The sequence below is a fragment of the Corvus brachyrhynchos genome, unplaced genomic scaffold (genome assembly GCF_000691975.1).
Source record: "Corvus brachyrhynchos isolate BGI_N302 unplaced genomic scaffold, ASM69197v1 scaffold338, whole genome shotgun sequence".
NCBI classification, from domain to species: domain Eukaryota; kingdom Metazoa; phylum Chordata; class Aves; order Passeriformes; family Corvidae; genus Corvus; species Corvus brachyrhynchos.
Genome location: NW_008239334.1, coordinates 207,033 through 227,468, shown reverse-complemented (window position 1 = coordinate 227,468; position 20,436 = coordinate 207,033). Strand labels below are relative to the sequence as shown.

At 52.9% G+C, this 20,436-nt stretch overlaps 2 protein-coding genes across 4 annotated transcripts in view; both read right to left on the bottom strand.

The window, feature by feature from the left end:
- Positions 1-7,378, bottom strand: part of LOC103620373 (C4b-binding protein alpha chain) — an 8,777-nt gene extending 1,399 nt beyond the window's left edge. The window contains exons 1-12 of the mRNA XM_017741096.1: positions 7,271-7,378; positions 6,417-6,562; positions 5,742-5,933; positions 5,052-5,151; positions 4,434-4,519; positions 3,825-4,037; positions 3,158-3,340; positions 2,412-2,600; positions 1,798-1,995; positions 946-1,128; positions 300-488; positions 3-61 (exon numbers count right to left, since the gene is read on the bottom strand). Of these exons, the coding sequence (XP_017596585.1) occupies positions 3-61; positions 300-488; positions 946-1,128; positions 1,798-1,995; positions 2,412-2,600; positions 3,158-3,340; positions 3,825-4,037; positions 4,434-4,519; positions 5,052-5,151; positions 5,742-5,933; positions 6,417-6,504 (1,680 nt within the window). The 5' untranslated portion in view covers positions 6,505-6,562; positions 7,271-7,378. The remainder of the gene's footprint in view (positions 1-2; positions 62-299; positions 489-945; positions 1,129-1,797; positions 1,996-2,411; positions 2,601-3,157; positions 3,341-3,824; positions 4,038-4,433; positions 4,520-5,051; positions 5,152-5,741; positions 5,934-6,416; positions 6,563-7,270) is intronic.
- Positions 7,379-8,163: 785 nt separating this feature from the next.
- On the bottom strand, positions 8,164-20,006 carry PFKFB2 (6-phosphofructo-2-kinase/fructose-2,6-biphosphatase 2). 3 transcript variants are annotated; one of them, XM_017741109.1, is made up of 14 exons: positions 19,844-20,004; positions 19,658-19,754; positions 19,228-19,294; positions 19,016-19,090; positions 18,844-18,900; positions 18,263-18,387; positions 17,552-17,759; positions 17,229-17,375; positions 16,556-16,660; positions 15,798-15,927; positions 14,753-14,815; positions 14,152-14,225; positions 12,152-12,214; positions 8,164-11,333 (listed from the first exon to the last, which is right to left on the bottom strand). In XM_017741109.1, exons 1-13 carry the CDS (start codon positions 19,953-19,955, stop codon positions 12,188-12,190), a joined length of 1,287 nt encoding a protein of 428 aa, XP_017596598.1. In that variant the 5' UTR covers positions 19,956-20,004; the 3' UTR covers positions 8,164-11,333; positions 12,152-12,187. The 3 variants fall into 3 exon arrangements, with proteins under 3 accessions (XP_017596598.1, XP_008637169.1, XP_017596597.1); XM_008638947.2 differs by lacking the exon at positions 12,152-12,214 and having other exon boundaries at positions 19,844-20,003; XM_017741108.1 differs by lacking the exons at positions 8,164-11,333; positions 12,152-12,214 and adding an exon at positions 12,533-12,856 and having other exon boundaries at positions 19,844-20,006.
- Between the last annotated feature and the right edge of the window lie 430 nt (positions 20,007-20,436).

Below are 20,436 nucleotides of genomic sequence, written 5' to 3'. Positions count from 1 at the left end.
AAGGTGAACCTCTGCGGGGTCATCCTTCCCCTCTCCACCACGGGCCTGGGGCACCGAACCACTGCGGGACAGAGCAGAGCTGGGAGTGGGGTCTGGGGACAGAGGAACTGGGGCAGAGCTGCTCCTGCTGCCGCTCTCTGCAGCAGCTTTGTACTCAAATGCAATAGCTGACCCTCAGCCACCTGCAGCAGCCCTCGAGGACACCCTGAGGCGTCCTGGTGTCACACGGGAGCCACACTGGATCATCCACTCCGGGTTTGGAGCTCCTGGAGCAGGGCTTAACCTGATCCCACACTCACCCCTGCACTCCGGGGCAGGTCCACTCCACGCCAGGTTCTTCCCATCGTCCGAGGTGCAGTAGATGGACTCATCCCCCACGAGGGACAGCCCCTCTGCACATTTGTAGGTCACGTTGGTGCCGTAGGGGAACACCCTGTCCCTTCTGCCAGAGTGCTGCCCGAAGGAGATTTGTGGAGGCGGCTCACAGACTGCAGAATAAAGGGAGGTGATAAGGAAAGAAATGTGCAGTTATCATCTTCAGGTGAGAATCAAAATCATTTCTGGGCACCCAGTACAAAGTTCCCTTCGTGGTTGGTGTGAGGCAAATTCACAAGAAGCTACTGCCTGGATTCTGGCCTCTTACACCAGCTCAGGGCTCCAGAAATACTGGGATATTTCCAGTAGTGGACTCCCTGCTCCTGGAAGTGTTCAAGAAACACATGGATGTGGCACTGGGGGCTGTGGGTTAGGGCATGGTGGCCTTCGGTCAAAGCCTGGGCCTGATGATGTTGGAGGTATTTTCCAACCTTAATGATTCTGATTCCACCTCCAGGGAGAGGACACCTGGCTCAGCTCCTGTCCCCAGGTGCTGCAGGCAGATCACCCACTGGTGCTGCTCCTCAGCACCGAGGCAGGAGATCCCTTGTCCCTGTGCATCACACGTACCTTTGTCACAAAAGGGCAGCTCAGGCTCCCAGCTCAGATCGGCCCCACAGGTGATGGACTCCGAGCCCCGGAGGGCGTAGCCCTCGTCACACGCCAGCCTCACCTGGGCCCCCACTGTGTAGCCACTCCTGCGATTGTAAACCTCTTTCCCATGAGGGATGTCAGGCTTTGGGCAATGAGGTTCTAGAAATAACGGAAAATAAAGGATGTTGTGTGTTTCCAGATGGGACTCCAGTCACGCTTTCTGTGGAGAAGAGCTCCCAACAAATCTGAACTCTGGGAAGAAAAGTGACCATCACCCAGGTGCAGGGCTCAGGCTCCTCTGTAACCCTAAAGGGTCAGCACAGGGAATTGTCCATGCTCTAATGCTGGCTGCCCTGGGAGGTGGAGCAGGTTTTTCCCTCCCGGCAAGGTTCTCCTGAGCTTTTGTGGATGTTGCTGTAGTGCCCCATTGCTGGGTCAGGAGCTGGAGCAGTGTCAGTAATTCATGCTATTGCATTTTCTGCTGGGAGGGAAAATGCGTTGGGAACATCCTCTGCTCCCCAGCCCCATGTCAGCAAAGCAGCCCCAAACACAAACCACACTCCCTTCCAGCTGGGTAAATGTCTCCCAGGCTTCTCAGGAACCTCCCAAGCCTCTAGAAGCTTCCAACACACCCTGTGCACTCCTCCGGACACCAGCTCCGCCCTGCCAAAACCCTGCCCTTTTTCCATGGGGCAATACAATGGCCCATTGGGATTTTTGCTGCCTGTACATTCCAAGTTAACCCAGGAGAAGTAGATCTGGGGCCACCTAGAGTGGGGAAAAACTCTCCATGGCTTCTAGCCCCATCATCCCTCCACTCTGTCCCACCTGGAATGCACTCTGGTACTGCTGGGTCCCAGCTGCCGTCATGGGTACAGCGGAGGGTGATGCTGCTGCCATGGCTCTTGAAAGCAAATCCTTCACTGCACTCCACCTCCAGCCTGTCCCCGTACTCATAAACCTCTTTCACGTGCCATGGGTGCATGGGCTTTCCATTTGGGATGTGTGGATCTGGGCAAAGAATTCCTGGGAAATGCCAAACATCAGCAAGGGTGAAAGTGTGGCAAGGCCAGCGGGGTGACAGGAGGTTTGTTGTAAAGACAAGGACAGATGCCTTGTAGGACACAGACAAATCATGACATTAAATCCGCCCCAAAACCATCCCTGGGCTTTCCTGGAGGGTGGAATGTTTGTGGTGCACCCTCCCCTTGGGTAGAACAAGGCACCCTCAACACCAAAACGGATTTTTCCAGAGGCTCAAGGGACTGGAAAGCAGAGCTGGCAAATAAAGCAAAGAAAACGCTGTGGCTGGGGAATAAATCAAAGGAATTCCAGACTCAGCAAAGGCCAAGCTGGGCCCCCGGAGCATCCCCTGTCCCCCAGGCAGTCTCCACGCCACGTGCAGCTCCTTCCCACATTCTGGCAGGTCACAGGGCACTCACTTTCACACGGAGGTGGGGCCGCACTCCACCCAAAATCCGGCAGGCAGGTGACGTTGCGGGTGGTTTCCCCCGCGCTGAACTGGTAGCCCTGCTGGCACTCGTAGGTGACCACGGTGTCCACAGGGAACAGGTTCCCAGCCAGCCTGGCCTTCACAGCATTCCTCACATCGGGGGGGTCATCGCAGCTGCCTGGGGGTGAGACACCAGTTTAGGGACAGTGGTGCATCACGGGGCTTGGCATGGAGGGAATTTGGGTAAAAACCGTGGGCTCGCATTTTTCATGGTGGGATGCACTGAACCATCCGAGTTCGGGGAGGGTAAAGAGGGAATGCAGGGCAGACAAATGAAGACATAATTATTTTTTTCTTCTCCAGAAGAGAGACTTCTCACAAGGGTGACAGGAAAAGGGGTAAGGGCCTTAAAAAGAAGGAGGTTGGGTTTAGATCAGATATTGGGAAGAAATTCTTCCCTGTGAGGGTGATGCCCAGAGAAGCTGTGGCCGCCCCATCCCTGGAAGCATCCCAGGCCAGGCTGGAGCAACCTGGGACAGTGGGAGGTGTCCCTACCCACGGCAAGGGGTGGAATAAGATCAGCTCCAAGGTCCCTTCCAACCCCACCCATTCCATGACTGTGTGATTCCGGACTGCATGGCAATTTTCACTGCTGTAACAACGTTTAATTTCCAATCAGGTCCATACTCTCCGAGCAGGGGTGGGTCCCAGGGGCCGCTGTCCCTGCACACTCACTGCGCTGGCAGAGGGGCAGGGGGGGCTCCCAGAGGTCGCTGTCCCTGCAGGTGGAGGCACCGCTGCCGCTGAGGCTGTAGCGGAAGTCGCAGTCGAACACCACCGTGTCCCCGAAGGTGTAGTCGGGCCGGTACCCGCTCAGCAGCTTCCCGTTCTCCACTCTGGGCTGCTTGCAGGTCACCACTGTGCCAGGGAAAGCACGCAGGGAATCGGCAGTCAGGCTCCAGAGGGGAGATGAGGGTGTTGAAAACGTCCCCATCGTCTTCTGCCACCAAAAAGGCTGGAAACGGCCAGGCCACCCAGCAGGGTGACAGGGTGGGTTTGTTGACCTCGCTCCAGGTCACAGCAGCGGCTTTTAAGGCAAAGCATAAAGAGAACAGGGGGAAGGGAGCAGCAGGTACCCCAGCAGGTCTGGGAATTCTTTGCAGGTGTTCTGTGAGATGGATCACCTGCCCTGTGAGCACAGTAAAATCCCAGTCCCACGTCCCTGCTGACGCAGTGACCGTGAGGGGAGACCCTAATTCCTGTCACAGCTACCAAACTCAGAGGGTCCCATCTGCAATGGGTGATTCAACTGCAGCAGGACGAAGCAGAGGAGGCTCCAAGGGTGGAAACAGCAGAGCAGGAGCAGTGCAGGGGCTGGTGCTGGGACGTGGGAGCAGCTCACCTTTGCATTCCGGAGCTGGGCCGCTCCACACACCATTCAGGTTATCCCTGGTTGTGCAGAAAATCGAGGCCTCTCCCACCAGGGAGAAAGGTCTCTGCCCCCTCCTGGGGCTGTGGCACCGGTAGGTGACAGATTCCCCGTACACAAAATCATCCTTGTCGATCCCACTGTGCTGCCCATTCTCTGTCTCTGGAGGGGGTGCACAGGGAATCGCTGTGGAAGGAGGGAAGATGAGCATGGAAAGGAAGAAGAAGAGAAAAAAATTTAATTCATTTCAAACCAAAGATCTGGCCAGAAAAAAGTGGAAACAGGGGGTGGCAGAAGGGTCAGAAATCAAGGGCAGGTCTTGAGGAGCTGCACACCAGCCCCGAGCTCGGACTGGGCACCGAGGGGGTTTGGGATATCCCGGGCTCAAAAGCAGCTGCATCACTTCCAGAGAGTGAATGAACATTTCTGCAGGAAGGGAAGCACAGATTAAAAATATCTTTCCAGGCTCCACCGTGCACTGAGACACCGAAATCCTCACCAGAGCAACACAACAGCTTCTTTATCCAGCCCCAGTCACATCCCAGATGCTGAAAGAATAGATAATTAAGGCACTCTGCTTACCCTGACAGGTGGGGATATCTCTGTTCCATGTAAGAATCCCATTTCTAACCACACATTCAATCTCAGAGTGTCCAATCAGTCTGTACCTGCATGAGACAGGGGACAGGGAATTTCTCCACAAACTCAGTCCTGAAGTGTTACCCATGACATCACCACCAGGAAGGTTTGGGCTCCTTTGTCAGAATTCCAGCAGATCAGAAATTGGCCAGCAGCGTCATTTTCTTGAGGACACGCTGCCTTTTGACAAAAGCATTTTTTAAATTAAAAAAAAAAGGACACGTTCCTAAGGAAAAGCATCTACTTTATCAACTGCTCACAGCTCTGAGCTCAGTATTAATGTCTTTCCTTCAAAAAGACACTGAAACTTTGGGAATGGTTTGGAAAGAGCCAGGAGGGTGAACCTGAGTTTGGGAAGAACTGCCTCAAAGCAGGAGATTAAGACACTCACAGCCAGTCTTAAAGCTCCCAAAGGAAAGCTTAGAAGGTATTTCAGTCAGGGTCTGCAATTACCTCCATGGGGGAGGCTCTGACAGCACAGGCTGTCCTCTTGAGGGGGAAAACTTGGGGGAAAATGGCTGGAGGGGAAGAAGCCCTGTGGCCCAGGTGCTCCTGGCTTACCCAGTGTTGCAGCTGAAGTTCACTCTGGAGCCAAAAGCGAAGCTTTCGGCCAGGACCAGTCTGCCGTTGGCCGGCTCCCCCGGGTAGGTGCACGCCTTGGCTGGGGACAACAGGGCTCCAGTCAGCTCCCAGCTCAGCTTCTTGGCAGGAAAGCCAAAGACTCCCCCAGTTCTGAGCCAGGGGATGGATCAGAGACCTCCAGATCTTCCCTCCAACCCAAAGTTATTCCATGATTCACGATGCTGGCCGGGCCTGCCTCGTGAGCTGCTGCCTCTGGGGTTTGCAGTGACCCACGACAGCGCCTCTTCCCAGCTAAAGGATTCTCCCTCTGCAGGTCAAGTGCTTTGTTAGACCCAAGAGTTCAAAATGCCTGAGCAGAAGGACATGCTTTGAGTCCGCAGTGAAGCACAGCCAGCACCAGAGCTGATTGCAGCTCCTGCCATCACCGCCAGCACCCCGAGGAACAAACCCGGTGCTTTCCATCAGGTCACTCATTGTCACCATCCCAGGGCTCCCTTTGGATCCTGCTCCAACCAAAGGAGCTGACAGCATCAGCAGACAAGAAGAAAAGCCACAGAACCACAGAACGGTTTGGGTTGGAAGGGACCTTAAAGCTCATCTTGTCCAACCCGAGGGCAGGGACCCCTCCCACGGGAGCAGGGACACCAAGCCCACCCAAACCACACTCACCTATGCAGATGTCACTTGGCCCACTCCACATGCCGTTTGCTCCACAGATCAGGATGTTTCCAGTGCGAGCATTTCTCACAAAGCCCGGCCGGCAGACGAATTCCATCCTGTAGCCGTAGGGGAACAGATGAATGCCCTGGAACTGCTCCTTGGGCTCTGCCGACGGGGAGCGCGGCGGGGCAGGGCAGCGACCTGCGGACACGGACCCCATCAGACGCGTGCAGGGGGGTTCCAGGCTGGATTCACTCTGGAGGTCCAGGGGAGGACCCTCAGTGGCCCACAGACTCCTCAAAGCCAGAAGCAAAGAGGAGAAGTGCAGCCTGTGGCTGGGGATGGCTGTGGCTGGCAGGGATCGGGAGGAGCTTCACCCCCTCCAGTCCCGCTCCTCACACCTCACCCAGCAGATTCGAGGGCTGGACACAAAATACAGATTAAGCATTTCTTCTCCCTATTTAGTATAGATTATTGCACTTTTTCAGCTGAAATAGTTTTGTATCTGCTTCCCACAGAAAGGGAAAAAAGGGCAAAGGAAGATGGATTCTGATCACAGAGATTTACAGCATCCTTGAAAGGCAAAGGCAATGAGGAAAAGAGAAGGATCCAAGTCTTGTAAAGCCCTGGAGAAGGTTTTCCTTCAGGGGACCTTCGTTTATCCTGATGGACTCATTCACTTACTGTGGACAGTCACAATGAGAGCGGCAGTGAGGAGTGACCCAAGGACAGCAGCACAATTCCTCTGCCTCCTCAGCTCCAGGGCTGACATGTTTATTCCTGCCTGGAGATCCCACAGATGTTACCACATTCTTTTCCTGGGCCAACGTCTGTGAAGACAGCAGAAGGGTATTTAGGGGTATTTATACTCAGGGCAAGCACAGCTCATCTGCCCAGGTCTCATTTCTCCACCCCTGAGCACTTCCTACAGTCCCAGGAGGGGAGCAGGAGCAGGAGCAGGAGGTGAATTTCTTTTCTGGAAACTTAGGGGTAAAACACTTTAGTAATAAATCTCTTGGAAGTAAATTCCTAGTCAGATGAAATCCTGCTGGAGTCACCAGTTCAGTCCCCTAACAATGAATTACCCTGAGGGAGAGAGAGGCATCTAAGCAAAAAGTTCCATCAGTTCTGTGCAAACAGTATTACCTGAGTCAAGCAGTAAAGCTGACAAATCAAACCAAATTGCTTTACAAAATGGAATTTAAGGGCAATTTGCACTCACCTGGCACCCCTAGGGATCAGTAAGAGCCCTCTCTGTGTTATCCAGGGACATCATGAGCCCGAACCCTCCCAAAGCTCTGAAAGCTCCACGTGCCTGCTTTCCTCCTGGAAATGAGGGTCCCCCTCACTGCTCCCTGCCCTAAACCAAACACTCCCCATGGCTGTTTCACTCCTCTGCCTTTCTTCCGACCCTTGTCACACCTCCTGGTTTAATCTGGTTTCATTTACTGCCCTTCGTGCCTGCTGGAGTCGCACAGAAGCTCCAACCCAGGTCCCAAGAGCAGCACTCGGAGCTGCAGGGCTGGGAATTGTCTTACCTGGAGCTGTGGAGGCAGCAGATGGAGAGCCCCGGCGTGTCCAGCACTTGCAGGATGAAACAGGGACTGCTCTCCTCCAGCCCCTCGGGCTCCAGCCCCAGCCAAAGGAGGAGTTTGGAAACGCCCACACGCTCAGATATGGCCCCATGGCGAGAAGCTCCAATTCTGCAGAAAGCAGAGCTGGCCCGTTGACCCATAAATCATTAACTCCTCCTGAGCAAGAAGGAAGGAGTTTATTCCACCCACGGAACAAAACTCTACAAAACCGAGTGCAACCCAGGCAGATGTTGAAATTGTTTGGTTTTCATGTGTGGAGGTGCCAAGTCTTTGAGATAATCCTCGCTGAGCTGCTCCACTGGGCAGCACCAGCACAGGGAGCTCGGGCACACTGTGGGGTGTCCTCAGCAGAGCTGCTTCACCCCAGGGCATGCCACCAAGAGTTCATCCCCTCTGACCTCAGAACCCCTTGGCCAGCATGCAAAAAGGGGTTTCTTCAGCCAGCTCCACTTAATCCCATTAAAGCAGCAGCAGCTGGAGCTCAGCAGCACCAGAGGTCCCTGGGAGCATCACTTGGAGCTGAACACTGGAGAGGTCCAGAAGGGTTTGGTTGGAAGGGACCTTAAAGCTCAGTTCCATGGAAACCCTGGAATTCTGAACTCTAGAAGCTCCAATAAAAACATCCTTAAAACTGAGGAGAGAAGGGGAACAGCAGTAGGGTTTGAGATTCGCCCTTTTTGACTCCAATTCCCAAACCCAGGGACAGCTGCCCACCCCTGCAGCCCCTCTTCCTCTAAGCACATCCCAGAGACTCCCCGAATTCCCCACCACCTCAGGAAACCAGCACCTGGTTGGAGAGTTAGAGCAAACAATGGAAAAGAACAGAGGAAATGATCTGCATTTTTTTAAGTCTCTTTATTGTAAATAAACACTGACAGATATTTATGCTCAAGTGCACAGAGCACACAACACACAGCACAAGCTGACAGACACTGCAGCGTTTTAAACCTAAAAAAAACCAATTAGAAGGCAGCAGAGCAGCAAAGTTAACAAGCAGCTGGGCAAGACCCCTGTCACCAAAGCCTACAGACAGAGCTGCAGCCTCAGAACAGCGCCCAGGAGCAGGGGCACAGCAGGGGTGGCACCGGCAGCGGTCACCCAGAGCCCTTCAGAGGGGCACGGGGTGAGGCCTGGGGACAGCCCCCAGGGCAGGTGGCTGCTGGATGTGCTGGTGAAGGTGCCTCTCCTCCCTCAGCAGCTCCTCAGCCCCTTGGCACCCGGGCCAGGCTCTTCCCTGTCACCCAGCCGAGCTGCCGGGAAGGGGACGCCCGGCAGAGGTCACAGCTCTGAGGTCACAGCCAGTGTACACAGATCAGCCAGCCAGGCTGGGTTTAACTCTTTTGCCCCATTTTCCAGATTTTCCCACCACTGGCAGCAGAGAGGGAGCAGTTTCAGCCCAAGTGCTCCTTTTTCTCTGCAGTGACACAGAGGGACAGGTCCCACTGAAGGTGACAGCAGCCACCACCACCTTTGCTGCTGGGCACAGAGGGACAGAGAGTCAGGGGGTCACAGAAACCCCCAACCGTGGGGAAATGCTCAGGAAGGTGCCAGGCCCACATCCACACCTCCAAACCCACCTCCACCTGCCCAGCCCACGCCACTGATGCCACTGACAGCGTGAGCTGCTGCTGAGCCTGCTCCACCAAAAACATCTCAAAAACCCCATTGTGCAACGTTTGTTTATTCTGGGGTGTTTGCCCACACAGTGCCAAGGAAATCAGGTGGTTTCAAGGAAATCCCTGGCACAGGGAGCTGCCAGGAGATGCCCGCTGGCAGCACCCCAGCCCTGCACCTCGGAGGGCTCAGCAGGACCCTCAGGGCAATGATCTGCTCCCAAATCTGCTGCTGCTCTGCTCCAGACACGTTTGCTTTAAACCACAAAGCTTTTCAAGGCTAAAATGCAGGAGGAAAAAGCTTTAATCAAAGCACTGAGGCACAAACCCTGCAGAGAAGGACGAAATTCCATCCCACAGCCCAAAAAGGGACCCACTCCATGGGAATAAGGGACCCCCAGCCACTGACCCAAACTGCAAAACACCTGATTTTCAGCAGTGATAAAAAAAAGTCACGACCACCAACACATCAACAGCGACATTCACGAATCCCGGCAGGTAAAAATAGAGATTTTTGTCTCCTTACAATCATTTACTGCTCAGTGATATGAACATAATGAACTCTTCAGCGAGCCACCCCAGCATTTTGTGCGTAAACATCCTACAGTACGTTTTCCACTCCTTTTTTCCACAGAGCAGGAGGGGTTTGGTCGGAGCAGCCGGCCTGACAAGGACGGGGTTGTGCATTCAGAGCATTTTGGAGTGTGACAGCAAGCACTGCCATGGACAGGCTCTAAACCTCTTCCTTCAACATTTAATCTTTTTTTTTTTTCTGGTTGATTTCTAAGCATAAAAACATTTAAAAGTCAAAACCAGACAGCTGCGCCCTGGGGGGGAAAGCCAGAGGAGGAAAATTTAAAAAATTCAATTTCTCACCACCAAATTTCACCCCTCTGTGGCACAACTGCTTTAGATCAACACATTCTTCTGCTCCTCTGAAATCCTGAGGGGTCAGAATTAGTGCCTTGGTCCTATCTCAGTTTTATCAAATTACAGCTCTGGGAGTGTTTAAAACAACCAAATTCGAGCTCAAAATGCCCAGGTAAGCCTTGAACTCTGGGGTTGCTGAGCTCCTCCACAGCCAGGGCACAGTTTCCCTGCTGTGGGTATATCCAATGTTAATTCCCACATTTAAAATGAGCAACTTCTGGGGCCCAGAACTGCTCAGAGAAATCCTGGAGTCACCTGGGAACAGCAGGTCCAGAACAGCCTCCTGCTCTGCACCCAAATGTTCCTTTCTTCACCCAACCTGAGGGCCCTGCCCTTATTGCAAGAACAGCTGGAGTGGGGTGAAATGGAGTTTGGCAAAGTGCAAGTCAAGACTTGTGGGAGAGAACTGAAAATTTGGGGTTTTAAGGGATTTAAGGAAAGGACCGAAGTCAGACACAGCCACACGGAGCTGCAGCACCTGTGCCCTAAACTCTAAAACAGCTTAAAACTATGAAAGGCAGCATTGGGAACATTCACAGCTTATTCATAGGCAAGTTAAAAGCTTGTTGAGGGTCTAAAATTTGGTGTATTAAAAAGAAAACTGGTAAAAACCTTGTGCTGCCTGCAAACCCTGCCCAGGAGCGCTGCTGGTCCCAGCCACGCTCCCGTTTTCTGGGGTAAGGGATAAAACATCCCCAAAATGCAGGAAAAATGAGCGAGAGGATGAAGTTTAGGTGGGGATGAGAAGCTAAAATAGGGTTTAAGGTGGGATTTAAAGCACTGGGAGCTTCCAGAGAGGGACAGGAGGGTTTATTGCCATCTGTCCCTCACAGGAGGCACCCCGGGGGATGGATATGCTGACCTGGCAAGTGCAGGGTGTTACATCCAAGCAAAAGCCTCCCCAGGGCAAAGGAAGTGGCTCAGATTGGGGGATTCACACCAGCACTCACGGAGGGAAAGTCAAACTCTACCTGGAGCTCCCTGGACGGCTGAACAACAGAAAAAATTGTGTTTGAACTTGGAAATAACTTGGAAATGGTAATGGAGGAATAAAAGCTCGGGGATTTGGCCTGGAAATGCCTCTTCCAAAGAAAAGCTGCCTCAGTGAGTAAGAACATGATTATTTTGTCCTCCCACTGAGGTTAATTTTGGCATTTGGCCAGGAGGAAAGACGTGGGACACCATTTCAACACCTGGGAATGCGTTGGCTCACGAGCGTTAAAAGCAGCTTGGAAAAATCTCCACAATAAATATTCTCCAGCCTTGTGGACAGACATTGGAGAGAAAAGACACAGACAGGCTCTAAAAACACAGTTCAAGGCGAGTACTGGACGAGGTGGCTCGTGGCTCACTGTGCTCCAGGGATGCTCCCGTCCCAGCTGCCGGGCTCCTCCCGGCCATGGAATTCCCAGCCGGATCCCAGGTGAAAGCAGGGACCCCTACACAGCTAAAGTGGCCATTCTCTGCAGAGAAAAGAGAAATAGGAGAGGGTAAAGCAGGAGACAGCTCAGCTCGGCACACTGAGAGGTGAGTTCCAGCTCCACGGAATTGCTCCACACGGCAGCAACCACCTGAGGATTTCCTTCATCACTTCCATCCGAGCACACAAAGACCCATTTGGCTCTTTACATCACCCTTCAACCTCCTGCCAAGCCCCCCTGAAGGGTTCTCCCATTGCAGCCTGAGCCCACACAAGCTCAGAGTGCTGGAGAAGCTCAGGAGTCAGGAGGCAGGTTGGTTACTTGGGGTTGCTCCTTTTTATTTACCTTCTCCATGGGAAATCACACTTCCAGAGCCACCTAAGAACCCTCACAGTGACCATCTTGCATATGAACCACAGTAAATACTCAGAGTTTTGATAAAACTCCCTCCTCTGCCTCACTCAGGGCCCAAGAGACAGCAGGAACACACTCAGACAGTGGAAGTGAATGACAGACCCACGATCCAGTGGCCCCTGCAAAATCCCTGTGAGCAGCAACACCACCACACCTTGTCCTGGGCACAGCTGGGACCCTGCCCTGCTCAGCCCCAGCGTGGAGCCATCCCATGTCCTGATCCAGGGATGGAGCAAGCTGGGCTTCAAACACACTTCAGCAGCAGCCAGCACAAGCACGAGCACCAGTAAGCCCAGTAGGAGCTCCTGGATCAGCGGGCTCAGCCCCCACTGAGGCCCCCCAGTCTCAGGTTTTATCCAGCAGAAAATTCCTTCTGCTCCATGAGTTTCTCTTTGCCCAGAGTGGTTTCCATGCAACACGAATCAAGAGAAATCTGACTTACTAACCCCAAAGAGAGCACCCAAAGCTGCTTGCAGTGGTACTCAGAGGCAAGCAGTTCCCACTGGAGGCTGCAAAGGAAACAGAGAAGCACAGCAGGGCTCAAAGTGCATCTTAAAGGAGATTGAAATAGGAAAAGCAGCAAAGCAAATGAGGGAAGGAGTGAAGCAGCCCCAAAATTTCGTGTCAGCCATGGGCAGGTTTGTGTGGCAGCAGGAGGTGATACAAGGCAGGGACATCACTTGGCTGCAGTAAAAAACTGGGACAAAGAGGGTGTTTGTAACTTTTCCGGTCAGGTTTTAGCCCAGAAGCAAAATCCTACCCAGAATTAACCCCCCTGCCAAAACCCCGTGGCACTGGTGGAAACCTGCCTGTGTGGAGCCTGATTCTGAAAGAGACTGGCACCAGAATTCCAGTTGAACGGGGGGGATTTTTCTGTTTTGGGCTGGTTTCACGGGGTTTTTTTGGCTGGGGTTCTTTCCTTAATCCAATCCAGGATGGATGATCTCCATGCAGAAACAGAGACTCTGCTCAAGATCCTGGGCACGGGCTGGATTTCAGAGAGGACCACGGGGGATGGCGGGGAGCAGCAGGTGGAGCGGTTTGCGGCCCAGGCTGTGGTGCCGCGGGCGCTTTACGCTGTCGGCGCTGGCCCGCGGGGTAAAGCTGTTCCTCCTCATCCTCACAGGGCTCTGCCTGCTGGGGAGGGCGTGCTGATCCCACACAGAGGGAATCACCAGGGATGAAAAGGGGGAACCACAGTTTAAAGCCACGTCACACAGCTCCAGCATCCCTCCCGGAACGTCCCCGCATCGGGCTGCGCCTTCCCCAGCTCTGCACCGGCTTGGGAAGCAACTTAATCCACCTTGGAGACAACTGGGAAGTGCTTTTTCAGCAGTTTTACTTCCCTTTGGGATCCTTGTTTTGCTTAGGTGGCTCTGTTTGGGTTTGGTTTGGGGTTTTCTATTTTGTTTCCTATTTTTTTTTTTCCCTCTGCACGATCCATTTAGGGGGGGAAAAAAACAAACAAATAGAAAACTCTCCCTTCTTCCTCTTTCTGCCCCAAAGCAGTCGTGTTACCCCAGCAAAGCAAAGAACAGAAACAGCCTCCAAGTGGGCAGCAATGATTTCCATGCAGGGATCACAGAGAAGTTGGAAAAGTGATAAATCCCAGGGCTGTTTGGGTTGGAAGGACCTTTAAACATCACCCAATCCAACCCCATGCTGGAAACCACGAGGATCCACACAAATCACACCCGATATCCTCAGTTTGGCATTTGACAGCTCCACAAACCCTCCAGCCACAGCTGCAGGCTCCCAGTTTCCCCAGTCCCTCGGCACAAAAGAATAACCAGATCCCAGCCCAAGAGCTCTTCATAAAATACAACAAAAAGCCTAAATGTACCAAAAACACCTAAAACCAGGTGCATTCAGACTTCCTGTGAGCCAGCAGAGCAGAGCTGGTTTGTGCTCTTTAATTGGGGGCGTTAATTAGAGGCAATCACTGAGGCTTTTCCTGGCAGTCCCTTTGCAAAACAGGGTTTGCAAAAGCAAGGACCTCAAATCTCAGCAACTTGCCCGGGTTTAGCCTGGGGTTACAAGGTGGATGGTCAACAGCTATTTAAATAATGGCAGAGAGAGGATTCCAGAAAGAGAAAACTCATCGAGACAAGGAGAAAAATCCACCTTAACCCTTTTGCCAGGTCCTTTTGGAATGATCAGTAAGCATCGACAACAAGCACTGCACTGAAAACAGAGAACGAGACCTGGAGTTTAAAATCTACGTCCGAAACTTGCCTGCTCTGCTTCCTACAACAGCTCTGAAAAACATTCACCCCCCTGGCCTGGGAAGCACTGATTCAGCCTACAATTAATTCTGCTTTTGGGGGTTATTTCTGAAGAGAATCCTTCTGCTCACTGAAAGCCACCAGCAGTTCTCGGTGTTTAACAGGGTTTGTGACTTATTTTGGAGAAGGGACAGAGCCAGAGGTGTAGCAGCAAAACTTACTGAGTTCAGGGAGGGTTTGTCCCGGTGGGTGTTCACTGCTTCCACATTCAGGGTAATTGTCTCCACTTTACAGCCTTCACCAAAGAGAAAGGGAATTTTATTTAAGCAATTTATTTAAAAAACAGCACAGAAAGTGAACAGGAATACATTTATGATTTTACTTATAAAATACAACACAGCTCATAAACGCACAGTTCACCCCACAAACAGAATTTCTCACTTCACTTTGTGGCTTTAAGCGTGAGAGCACAGCCCTGGGTTATTTGGGCTGCACAGGAAAGCCACTTTTAGCTGCCTGCAGCCCAAGCTTGGAGGCACAGCCTTCCTTACTCACAGGGAAAATCCAATTGTTTACAGGAGAGGCCAGGGCAGAACACCCTGCACCTCCACATCTGCTCCCCCAACACCCCCAACCCTCCAGAACCCTTTTCTATGTTAACCTTTTACACGTTAGCCAGGAAATAACCTGTTTATGTGTCACCAGAAGCTCTTACAGCATGGCCAGGTGCTGCCACACGTGGACACAAACCTGCCCATCACATCCCACACACAAACCAGGCCAGAAATTAAAATTAAGAATTAAAAGAAAGCAGCCATTTACCGTAGGCAACAGGTGTGAGCTTGAGAATGGTGTGGAGGGGGCAGCGCAGGTAGGGCAGCTCATCTGGGACAGAGAAAGGTGTTATGGGGTCACCTGTGATGCCACAGCCCCCCTGTCCCTCCCCAGGCCCACAGCAGCAGGGATGTCCCTGCCCATCACAGAGGGGTTGGACTAAACCCTCTGAAGGGTCCCTTCAACCCAAATCATTCTAGGATTGCACAGAAATTGTTCTGGGGACGAGAGCCTGTGGATGGCACCCAGCCATTCAGCCAGGGCAGCAGTGAGCCGCAGAAAATCAAAATACAGGAGCTGGAAGGGAGAGTGGAGCCCACTGATTGCAGCCAGCCTGGAGGGCAGCTGGCTCAGGGCTCCCCAGCACTTGGCAGGGCTGGGTTAAGGGTTGGACTCAACCCTCTAAAAGGGCTTTTCCAACTCAAACAATTCCATAATTCCTGCCAGAGGAAACCTCTCCAGTGGCACACGGCTGGGAAAGCACCGCAGCAACAGCTGCCATGGGCCCACGGGAGATTCATTCAGAACTGCATTAAAAAGTTCACAAAGTTTGTTAGAAGCTTATGAACTTCACTGAAAGTTTTATTAAGCTCTAGTGCCACTCACTGGAGCTTGCAGCAGACTGGAGCCTTCCAGTCTGTGCAAGAAATCAGCATTTCCCTGGGACAGAGCACTCCTGCCAGCCCTTCTGGGCCACTGAGGCTCTTTAATTCATCAGAAAACCTTTTCTTTACATTAAAAAACAGTCCCCTACACACTCTGCAAGTGCTGCTGCTGCTGAAAACAGATCCAGAAACAGCATTGGAGCAGAAAAGCAGCAGCACATTTGTGTTTGACCCTCAGGGAGCTCCTTGTGCTGCTGCAGCGCAATGGTTAAAGCGTTGCTGAAATGTTTCCTTCCCTCCTTTTTTAAGCAGCTCCTCCCTTGTTAAAAAAAAACCCCAAGCAGTCATTACAAGCCTCCCTCCCAAAAACCCTGTGAGGGGAAGGAGGGAGAGGAGCCAGCCCCAGCACCATCCCTGTATTTTTGTACCTGCACTCTTGTCAAGAAAATAAGCCAGGAGGCACCTCATAACTGCCTGGTGGGAGATAACAAGGACGTTGCCTTGCCTTTCCAGCTCCATAATTACCGGCTCCAGGCGCTGGACTAAGTCCTGGTAGGACTGGAAAACCAAACAGGAACTTGTCAAGGGGTTGTGTAAACACGGGGTTAAAGCAGAGGTGGCAATTAGCAGCGTCACATCCAGGGAAATATCAGTTAAAGTAGCAAAATGAGGAGGCTATGGCTGATGTGGTAAAAACAGTAAAATACCCAAAAATAAAACCCACAGCAGAAGGTGAAATGCAGTGTCAGAACCCTCAGACCGTGGGAGGGATCGGATTACTGGTAACTCAATGAGTAGAGTCAGAAAAAAACTCAAATAAAATAGTAAATGATTCATTTAAACAGGTTGTGAAGTAAACCCAGAATTGACTCCAGGCCACACCCACAGTAATTTCATTTCCCAGATGGTTTCTCAATGACAATTCAGGCCTGGGGTGCAGAACCCCCTCGGTGTCTGAGGGCAGCATCCAGCAAGTGGCCAAATTAATGGACTGAAAAGCATATCTGCACACCACAGCGAGGGAAATCAATAAGCATTTCCCCCAAAAGGGAATTGGGGATCCTAATGTTTTCAGTTTCTCATACAAATGGCAGAAAAAGTTAAACTGAGTCAAGTCTCTCAATCCCACACGTAAATGTTTGTTTCACTGCACTCTGTATTATTGTATTTTCTTTAGGGTCCTCACCTCCCCTCCAGGATAACGATAAAGGTACTTCTCCTGATCCCTCATGGCAAACTCATCTGGGTACTTGGCTTCGATTTCTGCGTAGGTCATTTCTTCACAGACCCCCTGAGGGAAGGAAAACTGGTTACCACAAACCTTATTTCATCAGAGGGCCAACACCACAACAGGGAGGGAAGGAAAAGCAAGAAGCTGAGACCAGGGATCCCTTTATGGCATGGAAATTTTAGGTGTCGCATCTGACGCAGCCCTGCCCCCAGTGTGGGTACCAGGGTGGTTTGAAGAGGCTGGGCTTTGGTTTTGTCTCAAAACCTGTGTTTGCCAGGGATGAAAAATGAGCCCTCACTTCCCCAGCAACCACCCTGCAATTTCCTGAGAGAATCAGAGTGGGAGCAGCAACCTTTGCCCAGCCAGGAGGGTGTGACAGATGTCTGGGATGTTCAGTGTTATCCTCCTCCTCCACACCAGCTGGACTGTCCCCAGCAAGGCCTGGCAGCTCGGAACACTCTCAGCCCTGTACCAAACCACCCCAAACCTCATCATGACAGCTGACGTCCGTGATACAAGAACATGGCTAAAAACCAACAGAAAACAGCCAATTTTATGGTGATTAACTTGGCTTTAAACACTATTCCCACCTAGAAAAGCTGAGGGTTTTAAGCAGCCTTTCACTCACAGCATCGATCTCGTTGAGGATCTTCCACTGCTCGTACAGCACCCCCAGGGACTCGGCTGTCTGGATGGTCCTCTTCAGCTGGCTCGTCCACACCTTCAGATCCACGATCTCCTGCTCCTCGATGAACTTCTTCAGCGCTTGGGAAAACTGGGGAGAAAAGCTCCGGGGAGGTTAGGAGGGGGCAGGGGGAGCCGCAGCTGCTCAGAGCATCGTTCGGGGCCGTGGTGGTCGCGGCAGGATCCGGCTGCGGGGGGGACGCGGAGCCCGGCGCTGCCCCGGCTCACACGGCACAGACCCAGCCCCGGGGGCTGCCGGGCACGTACCTGCTTCCCTCGGGCTGACAGACCAGAGTCCCCACCAATCTTGCCAACAAGGTTATATTCACTCTCACCGTGTCGGCAGAGGTAGATGGTGCGTGGCTGGACATGAATGTTCATTAGGTAATAGACGATTTTACTCTGGATGTAATCCTGGACTCTGTTGACCAGGAACCGCTGGCCCACATTGATCACTTTAATGAAGGAAAGATCTCTGGAGTCAACATAAAATAAGAACACCCACACGACTGGTTTTAAAAACGAGGCACAAGCACCTGCGGGTGTCACCCAGCTATTCCTCTGCCCCTGGCTGCTCCAGCAGGCAGGACGGGCTCTGAACTGCTGTGCTTAAAAATCCTTCCCTGGGAGCATGGGCAGGCCCTGGCACAGGGTGCCCAGAGAAGCTGTGGCTGCCCCTGGATCCCTGGAAGTGCCCAAGGCTGGGTTGGAAGGGGCTTGGAGCAGCCTGGGACAGTGGCAGGTGTCCCTGCCCACGGCTTTTAGAGATGGGCTTTTAGATCCCTTCCAACCCAAGCTATTCTGTGCTCACACTGCAGCACACAGAGAAAAATCCCTTCAAATCAAATCACTTGGGACCTGTGATTCACCTTCACACAGTCACACCTGCGGAGAGCAGAGGTGCTGGAGCATCCTGAGCCCCAGACAGCAAAGCAGCTCCAGTGCCCCAGGACAAAGTGTACCTCGGGATTTGCTTACTTGTCATTAGCATCGGGGTCCAGAGGCTGGTAGGTGACCTTGTAGCACTCGATCCTCTTCAGGAAGTCGTCCATCACGTTCTCCCGGTGCCTCTCTGGATAGTCGGGGCTGGAAACTTTCACCTCCTGCCCAACAGACAGCGGCGCTTTGTGAGAGTTAAGCAAACTCAAGTGGGAACAAAAGCAGCGATGAATAACATTATTCCCCCCTTCTGAAACAAATCCACATTGTTTAACGCTGCCTTGAGGAAAAACCTGCTCCTGGAGAGGACACAAAGGGCGACTCTTAAGGCACTGAAGTGCTTGGCCCTGACAGACACAGCTGGCTCCAAGCTCTGCCCTCCCTCCCTCGCCAGGACAGCGCTTCAAGGTCACACATTCCCCGGCTCCATTTGATTTCCACGTTCTCACATAACGGCATCTCTGGCTTTTAATAAACCTGCAAATCCCAGCTGCTTATTCCCCAGGTGAAACGTGAGAGGGAGGCGTTTGCAGAGATCCCCGAGAGCTCCCGGAGCCTGTGACCTTGCACCAAGCGCCCGAGTTCCCACGGCAGCCGAGCCTGGGAAGAGCAGCACGCACCAGGATATTGGCAGCAATGACCTCTGGATCATCACAGACAGACTCCACGAAAAACACCTACGGAGAAGGCAGGGAAGCACATTTCAGAGTCAAAACTCGAGAGCTCCTGCCCCAGGGAGCTGCAATGCCCTTGGCACAGCGACTACAAATTAAACACACAACTAAGCACTACCTTGAAAGCATTTTCCTTAGCAAAATTTAAGATCAGGTCCCGTCGCTCCCGAGTCGTGTTGGTCGCGTCAAACACCTGGCAGAAGATGAGGAAGGAGCACAGAGCAAGTTTGGCTTAAGACTTTTAAACCAGCCCCAAATCAGGTCCCCAAACACCCCGGGCAGCTTTGAACTGCCCCTGTGTAGAACTGTTTTTAGTGCAGAGGATCTTACAGCTATTTGCCCACACTCCTCCAAGAGATAAGACTTCACATCTTCCAGGGCCACCAAGGCGCAGCGTCTGCGGGACAGAAATAGGGATGCTCACAGTTGACGGAAAGCATTCCCACAGCAAAGCTCCTGAGCCAGCAGGGAGGGATTCAAACACCTCCCTCCCACCCCTGCACCTTCCTAAGAGCCTCAGAGATCTTAGGGCACCTCTGTCTCTAACCTGCTCTGTGACCTGACACTCGCAGCCCCTGAGCTTTGTGCCAGCCCCAAACTCCCACGCCCATCCCTGGCAGGATCCCTGCACAGGCTGTGCTCTTCCCTCCTGCTGCCACAGGCACTCAGAGCGACTCTGCGCTCCTCAGACACGCAGCCTGCCAAGACCCGAGTGCCCCCAGCCCACCCCGGACCGACTCAGCCCCTGACAGGGACTCACTTGCGGATTTCCATGGCCTCTTTGTTGTCGTGCCTGAAGAAGTCGTAGGACTTGTAGGACTTCACCGCCTCGCGCCGATACACCCCTAAATTAAACACTTTGCACACGAGAGAGGAGGGCGTGAGGCCACGGCCCTGACAGGTGTCACAGCACAGGGCAGGGATGTCCCCACACACACCCCCCCACCTTTGGTGGGCACACCGATCCAGTTGAGATAGCGGGTGAGCTTTTTGGACATGTAGGTCTTGCCCCGCGCGGGCAGCCCGATCATCACGATCAGCGTCGGGGAGTTGGTCATGTAGGAAGCCCATGCTGCAAAAAAAGAAATACAAACACCCCAAAACAGCATCAGCGGCACTGCAGAGCAGAAAGCGAGACCCAGGCCAGCGTCACCGCATCTCCCGGTGGATAAAGCACCTCCGTGCATCCCACAACGGGCTCGCGTTGAGTCCGTGCCGTTAATGAGCTGCTGTGACCACTCTGTGGTCTCCCAGGCGTTGCTAACGAGGCGGACGGGCAGCACCGCTGCTTAATGGGGCTTTTAGCGTTAGAAGCATTTACCGCCCGGGCAGGAGCCGTCAAGGGCGAACGAAAGATGTTTTTAACAAAACGATCACGTTCTCTCAGCAAACAGCCGGAGAAAGCTCCGAAAACGCCCGCGGAGAGGCAGATTTGGGGGGAAAAGCACGAGATGGGGATGGATGCAGCAGCCGGGAGGCTGGAGGCGGGCGGGACAGCGTAACCCCAGGGAGGGAACAGCCAGGGCAGGCAGCAGGACC